General features: G+C 46.5%; 1 protein-coding gene across 1 annotated transcript; it reads left to right on the top strand.

The window, feature by feature from the left end:
• The first annotated feature begins 6,007 nt into the window (after window positions 1–6,007).
• Window positions 6,008–7,841, top strand: ZNF488 (zinc finger protein 488). Its single transcript, XM_023547202.2, has one exon. The coding sequence runs from the start codon at window positions 6,014–6,016 to the stop codon at window positions 7,106–7,108; it is 1,095 nt and encodes a 364-aa protein (XP_023402970.2). The 5' UTR covers window positions 6,008–6,013; the 3' UTR covers window positions 7,109–7,841.
• Window positions 7,842–8,080: the final 239 nt, after the last annotated feature.

Genomic DNA, 8,080 nt, shown 5'->3' with positions numbered 1-8,080 from the left:
ATCCAGACATCAAATCCATCCACATATGAGCTGCTGATATTTGACAAAGGCCCAAAGTCAGTTAAATGGGGAAAAGACAATCTCTTTAACAAATGGTGCTGGCATAACTGAACACTCATCTGGAAAAAACTGAAACAAGACCCATACCTCACACCATGCACAAAAACTAACTCAAAATGGATCAAAGACCTAAATACAACATCTAAAACGATAAAGATCATGGAAGAAAAAATAGGGACAATGCTAGGAACCCTAATACATGGCACAAACAGTATACAAAACATTACTAACAATGCACAAACACCAGAAAAGAAACTAGATAACTGAGAGCTCCTAAAAATCAAACATCTATGCACATACAAAGATGTCACCAAAAGAGTAAAATGATTACCTTCAGACTGGGAAAAAGTTTTTAGCTATGACATTTCCGATCAGCATCCGATCTGTAAAATCTACATGATACTGCAAAAACTCAACAACAAAAAGGCAAATAACCCAATTAAAAAATGGGCAAAGGATATGAACAGACACTTCACCAAAGAAGACATTCAGGTAGCTAACAGACATGAGGAAATGCTCATGATCATTAGCCATTAGAGAAATGCAAATCAAAAGGGCAATGAAATACCATCTCTTCTGAACAAGGCTGGCATTAATCCAAAGAACACAAAAAATTAAATGTTGGAGAGGTTGTGGAGAGACTGAAACACTTACACACTACTGGTGGGAATGTAAAATGGTACAGCCACTTTGGAAATTGATTTGGTGCTTCCTTAAAAAGCTAGAAATAGAGCTACCATATGATCGAGCAATCCCACTCCTTGAAATATATCCTAGAGAAATAGGAGCCTTTACACAAACATATATGCACACTCATGTTCATTGCAGCACTGTTTACAATAGCAAAAAGATGGAAGCAACCAAGGTGCCCCTCAAGGGACGAATGGATAAATAAATTATGGTATATTCACAGAAACCCTGGTGGCATAGTGGTTAAGTGCTATGGCTGCTAACCAAAAGGTTGGCAGTTCAAATCCGCCAGGCGCTCCTTGGAAACTCTACGGGGCAGTTCTACCCTGTCCTATAGAGTCGCTATGAGTCAGAACCGACTTGACAGCACTGGGTTTGGTTTTTCTGGGTGGTATATTCACATAATGGAATATTACGCAATGATAAAGAACAATAATGAATCCGTGAAACATCGCTTAACATGGAGGAATTTGGAAGGCATTATGCTAAGTGAAATTAGTTGCAAAAGGACAAATATTGTATGAGACCACTATTATAACAACTCAAATAGTTTAAACAGAGAAGAAAATATTCTTTGTTGGTTACAACGGTGGGGAGGGAGGGAGAGTGGTATTCACTAAATAGATAGTAGACAAGAACTGTTTTAGGTAAGGGGAAAGATCACATGCAATACAGCAGAGGTCAGCACAACTGGACTAAACCAAAAGCAAAGAAGTTTCCTGAATACAACTGAACGCTTTGAAGGCCAGAGTAGCAGGGATGGGGGTCTGGGGACCATGGTTTCAGGGGACATCTAAGTTAACTGGCATAACAAAATGTGTTAAGAAAGCATTCTGCATCCCACTTTGGTGAGTGGCGTCTGGGGTCTTATATGCTAATAAGGGGCCATCTAAGGTGCATAAATTGGTCTCAACCTACCTGGAGCAAAGGAGAATGAAGAACACCAAAGACACAAGGTAATTATGAGTTCAAGAGACAGTGCCACATAAATCAGAGACTACATCAGCCTGAGACCAGAAGTACTAGATGGTGCCCGGCTACAACCGGTGAGGACTGTGACAGGGAACACAACAGAGAATCCCTGATGAAGCAGGAGAACACTGGGATGTATACCTCAAATTCTCATAAAAAGACCAGATTTAATGGTCTGACTGAGTCTAGAAGGACCTCGGAGGTCATGGGGCCCAGACCCACTGTTAGCCCTAGACAGGAACCGTTCCCAAAGTCAACTCTTCAGGCAGGGATTGGACTGGACTATAAGATAGAAAATGATACTGGTGAGGAGTGAGCTATTTGGATCAAGTAGACACATAAGAGTATGTGGGCAGCTCCTGTCTGGAGAGGAGAGGAGAAGCAGAGGGGGAAGGGAGCTGGCTGAATGGACACGAGGAATACAGGGTGGAGAGGAGGAGTGTGCTGCCTCAGGGGGAGAGCAACTAAGAGTACATAGCAAGATGTATATAAATTTTTGTGTGAGAGACTTGATTTGTAAATTTTCACTTAAAGTGCAATTGAAAAAAAAAAATACTATTATAGAATTCCAAGCCAGACCAAGTAGGGAAGAGACTGAGTTGATCTAGTGAACCCTGGCACTGCCTCCTTTTAAAACTGATTACTGATTTAAGAAAAACAAAACCAGCATAATTTTAAAATAGAAAAAGAAAAAAAATCATCCTAAATTCCATCATACTAATATTATCATAGTGTTTCTGTTTTAGTATATTTCCTTCCGTGTATTTGGTTTGTTTATTTGGTCAGATAGTTTTGCTATTTTGTTTAATAACACATGCTTGTATCTAACAATGTATAATCTTTTTTCATGCTATTGCATAGTTTGTTTTTTTTTAAAGAATGCCATTTGTCATGGTGTTAGGAGGCAAGCTTTATTCACATTCTGCTGGGTCACAGAGATTTGATAAATGACAGTGTGGTTCAGGGACAGATAATCCAGTAGGCAAGGTAAGCACAGTGCTTACCAGATCATCTGTAGTGAGCAATTTCACGTGGGCCCCATCAAAGATGTGGTGAAACCCATGTAAAATTATTCACCGCAGATGGCTATTGCACAGTTTTAAAAAATTCATGGTTTAATTTTTTAACTATAAGAACAATCAGGTTGCCTCCCTGACCCTGTGTCCTCACCCCCTGGCCCACTCCCTCCAGCAGCCCTGTACTTCTCCCAGCTCCCTGAACTTCTTTCATGTTCCCCACTCCACAGAAGCACACTGGCTTCTCCTTCTGCTATGCAGAATCCACCTTTTTGACCCCTAGGCAGCCCCTCCTCAGTTTTCAGGACTCTTCTCAAATGCTGCACTTGGCTGTTGGTAACACCACACGCACAGGTCCGCTCTCAGTGTCCTACTGAGCAGAGCCCAGGACTGCCTTGTCACTGTTGTCACCTCAACACTGAGGAGGCACTCAGTAAATAAATGCATGCTGAATCAATGAGAAATGAAACATTGCCATTTCTGTATGTTAACTTTCAAGGTTTTTTCCATTTTTTGTGCAGAATTGATTACACCAAATATATCGTCTTTTTGTCCTTTTCCCTCCTCGATATTATAAACATAGGTAAACATCACTTTCCAAGGCTGAATAGCTTTTCATCTCGCATAGTTAGGCATTTGGTTGTTTGCTCTTTTTCACTACTATAAACAATAACTCCAATGACCTTTTTCATTCTCCTGTCAAGCAGACCAGCCCCCTCAATCTACCTTTTAGCTGTGATCAAAGTGTGGTCAGCCCATCATCTGAAGGAAGAGCACTTTCAGTATCTGAACTCCTTGAGTGGCTCCTACTCTCAACGTGGCTCTCAACACTATAGGCCATTCAACATTTTTCTCTGTCACTGACCCTGTGTTGTTTCTTCTATGAGAAAAGACTGAATAGATTTCACTGGGGACGGAACTAGGACCAAGGAGAGATGAAGAGATGGGAAGGGGATAAAGAGTTTTGGTGGGGCCTAACCTTTGGATCTTCTGTCAGGGTTAGAAAGGTAAGTATGCCCTTCCACTGAGCTGTGGACCAGCAGGGCCTCAGGTTCAGGATGGCAGGGAAAGTGGGGAGCCTCAAAGACAGGGTGCTCCCTGGCCTCTCTCTGTTCCACAGGCCCTTGGGTCCTACAAGAACACTGCGTGGCCGTAGTACCCTCTATGCAAACGTGAGGATGGCATTGACGTCTTTCTAGCAGTTGTTAAACCAGTCTCTTGTCACCTCATCCACTCATTCACCAATGTTTCCTGAGCACCTACGCTGTTCCAGGCCTCACAAAGTGCTGCAGACTTGGAGGTAAACCCATATGTGGGGCCTCTAAAAAGGCTGCCAGTTAACCACACATGATAAATGCAGGACATTGGTACCTGGACAGCAGTGTCATGGGAGAGGAGAAATCCTCTATATCTGAGAGGGTTGGGAAGGTTCAGGGAGGAGGTAGGGTCCCTGCTGAGCTTTGAGGAGGATCCGGCACTCATAGTCTGATGGAGAACAAGGCTGTCCATGTGCACAGCAAGTCCTGCAACAGCACACAAGGACCAGCCAGGTACTCCGAGAAGCCTCTTGGGCAAGGATGAATGAGGGTGAAACACAGGCACTGTTTGGACAATCTTGTTGGCCGTCTCGGCCAGAGCAGGTTTGGTAGCAGTAGGACTCTTCGCCTGGGACTGGGGTGTGATGGGGGAGAGTGGAGGTATGGAGCACACATGACTCTTCCAAGAAGCCAAACTCTAAGAAAACGGAAGGAGATAAAACAAAAGCCAAGGGCACATGAGGTAGAGGGCTGCTGGGATGGGAGACAGGTTGAGTAGTCAAGGAGTAAAGGGTTGAAGTTAGAGCAGAGAGGGGCACCATGAGGAGAAGGAACTGTACAAGTTAACAGTCCTCCAAACACTATGATTTCTTCGTGCTGTAACTACCAACTGTGCCTGGCCACACTTACGCCAGGGTGGCCTAAGCCCAGGTGGGGCCATAGAGCTTATTATGCTCGGCTTCCAAGTGCTGGAGTCTGCTATGACAGATAGGCCTGGAAGGGTCCTAGAGGCCCAGTTGCTTCTCCCTGAGCAGGCTCCCTTCACTCCCTTCTAACCTCTCTCTTTCTCAGCCTGGCAAACAGCCTTAACCTGATTACTTGTTGTTGATAGCTGTGGAGTCAGCCCTGACTCATGGTGACCCCATGCACAGTGGGATTGGACTGTTGTACTGCATAGGGTTTTCATTAGCTGGTTTTTGGATGTAGATCCCCAGGCCTTTCCTCCTAGTCTGTCAGTCTGAAAGTGCCACTGAAACACGTTCAGCGTCATAGCACCACGCAAGCCTCCACTGACAGATGCGTGGTGGCTCCATATGAGGTGATCAGCCTGTCATCGAACCCTGGTCTCCCACAAGAATTCTGCCATGGAACCACAGTTACCTCTTGCCTGATGGCTTACAAGCAGCCACTTCTACCTTTGCTGTCTGTGTGTCTGGACCTGGTATCTTTCTCTTGAGGCTGCTGCTCCGTGTGTTTTTCAGGGAGATCTCCTTCCCCACTGTTAGGGATTGAACTGTGTCCTCCAAAAATATGTGTTGTAAATCCTGACCTCTATGCCTATGGTTATAATCCCATTTGGAAATGGGTTGTCTTTGTTATGTTAATGAGACAGGATCAGTTTAGGGTGTGTCTTGAGTCAATCTCTTTTGAGATATAAAAGAGATTAAATGCGCCAAGCAAGCAGAGATGGGGTAAGACAGATGCCAAGACACATGGAGATCTCCAGGGAACCAGGACAGAAGCTGAAGAGAAAAGGACCTTCCTCCAGAGCCAATAGAGAAAGCTTTCTCCTAAGAACTGGTACTCTGAATTTGGACTTCTAGCCTCATAAACTGTGAGAAAATAAATTTCTGATTGTTAAAGCCATCCACTTGTGATATTTCTGTTATAGCAGTACTAGATAAGACACCCACCCTCACCCTCAGCTGCTGCTCTGGGATCCTGGGCTCTAGAATCCAATGGCATCTAAGCACTCACTTACCTCAGAGGAGCAATGGTCATTACTCCCGTTTTGCAGGCACCGAACAAAAGTCAGAAAACCAAGCGCCTTGTCTAATGCCACACAACTAGCAACTCAAACCTTTGTCTGTCCCCAGAGGTCATGTTCCTGGTCAGTATATGGCCCTAGAGAGAGAGGCCTGGGGTGAGCCATGGTAAGGTAGCCACAGGCACCATGACACAATGTGCTTCTGAACCATGCCATTCTTACTGCCTGTTGCTTCCTCTCTCTGCAGAGCCATGTGGTCCAGCCATCCCATGGAGTTACCCAGTTCCACCCTCCAGAGCCCAACTGCCCTAAAGACCAACGGCCAGTGGAGTGACCCACCGTGCTACACTGGCCAAGGACCTATAATCCAGAAGGCTACTGGAAAAGAGTCTCCCCCAACTCCTCTGGCTGAGATCAGGTGGGGACTGAGAGAACCTGAGCCAGGCCAGGGCTGCAAGCCAGTGCTGCTTGAGAAAACCAACCACCTGGGCCCTGCGGCTGGCACAGGCAGTGGGGGCCGAGAGGCAGCCTGTGCTGAACTGGTGCTGTTGGCGGACCCAGGCAAGTTCCAACTGGGAAAACTGCTGCCCCGGGAAGCACTCCAGAAGCAAAGGCAGAGTGCCTTCATGGAGGCGCAGCAGCTTAAGGAGAGGCTGGGGGGCAATCAGGCCCAGAGGAGAGAGCATAATGACCCCACAGCCCAGCCTGGCTGCCAGCAGCTGACCCAAGATGTCCCCGCGTGCCCAGTGGGCAACACGGTCGTCTCTGTGTGGCCCAGCAGAGCCCGAGGCGGGCAGAGAAGCGCCTTCAGCAAACCAACCAAGTGTCCAGCAGAGAAGCCTGGGCCACCCCCTGTCTTCCCAGCCAACCAATCTGCAGATTCCCCAGGAGACCTGTCAGGAATCACCAGCTCTGCAGACCTGCCTCATTGGAGTCAATTTTCAAATGCCAACTTTTGTATAGGTGATTTCTGGAACTTACAGATGTTGCCACAGAATGTTCTACTCTCCAGTGCTTTCCTGGGTGGCTCCACGCTGTGGCTGAAGCACAAGGTGGCCCAGATACCCATGCCCTCCTGCCTCTCCTCTGCTTCCTCATTGACCCACGTGCCACTCACGTTCACCAAACTGGGCTTGTGCACCCAGAACTGGTGTGCAAAATGCAGCCTCTCCTTTCACCTGACATCTGACCTGGTCTTCCACATGCGGTCCCATCACAAGAGGGAGCATGCAGGGCCTGACTTGCATTCTAAGAAGCAGGGAGAAGAGGCCCTCGCATGCCCTGTCTGCCACGAGCACTTCCAGGAGCGCCACCATCTCTCCCGGCACATGACATCTCACAGTTAAACAGGTGGCCATGGGACACACCTGTAGGTGCAGCATTCACCTGTGTTTGGTGATGAGGCAGGCATGGCATCGAGTCTTCTTTTGAAAGGCCTGGTCACTGTTGTGGGCAGGGCCATCTTCTTTGGCATGTCTAGATGAACAGCTCAGTCATAATTTGAAAAAGACAGCCAAGTCGTGCAGTGCACTTTGAAGGAAATAAAATCATGAAATAAGATGATTCACTTTACTAATCCAGGGTATTAGAACTAATAGACATAGAGTGTTTCTAACATCTTCACGAGTGGGGCCATGCTACCATTCTTTTGGCTCCGTAGAGAAACAAGTTTGAGGCACAACGTGAGCTTTGGAGATAAACCTGAATTTGAATCTTGATTCTTTCATCTATTAGCCATGACTGTGGACAAGTTGCTTCAACCTTCTGAGCCCCAGTTTCATCTGTAAAATGGAGATGATAACACCTGTGTCTTAGATATGTAGTCAGTCTGGGTTATATAGGAGGCTCCAGGTAAAATGGCCAGCATAGTGCCTGACACACCATGAGCATTGCATAAATGATCTTTATTATCATGTCAGTACTGGTCAACTACTGTTAGGTAACATACAATCTCCCTGGCAAATAACAACAAACATCTATTTTTCATGGGTCTCTGGGTTGGCTGGTGTAGAGCTGGTCTTGCAGGTTTGATTCAGGTTCGTGTTCTCTTCTGAGACTGACGGGCTACCCAGAGCATGTTCCCAGCACATCTCAAGCCTCTGCTGGGCCACCTCCACTAACGCCCCCTTGGCCAATGCAAGTCACATGGCTAAACCCAAAGTTAATAGGTGAAAAAAGCATCTGCCGCCCACCGAAGCCGTGACAGAGTAGATATATAATCCCACCACCGGGGCGGGGTGGGGGTGGGAGGGTGAAGAATTGGGACCAGTAATTCAATCTGCCACCTGGTCTGTGGGTCTTCACATTCTGAATGTGTG

Source organism: Loxodonta africana, chromosome 16 (assembly GCF_030014295.1).
Source record: "Loxodonta africana isolate mLoxAfr1 chromosome 16, mLoxAfr1.hap2, whole genome shotgun sequence".
NCBI lineage: Eukaryota > Metazoa > Chordata > Mammalia > Proboscidea > Elephantidae > Loxodonta > Loxodonta africana.
The sequence above is the reverse complement of the archived record's forward strand: the minus strand, read 5'-3'. Positions and strand labels throughout refer to the sequence as shown.

Coding starts and splice junctions, on each gene's coding strand:
- ZNF488 (XM_023547202.2), top strand. CDS start 6,014: ATGTGGTCCAGCCATCCCATGGAGTTACCCAGTTCCACCCTCCAGAGC.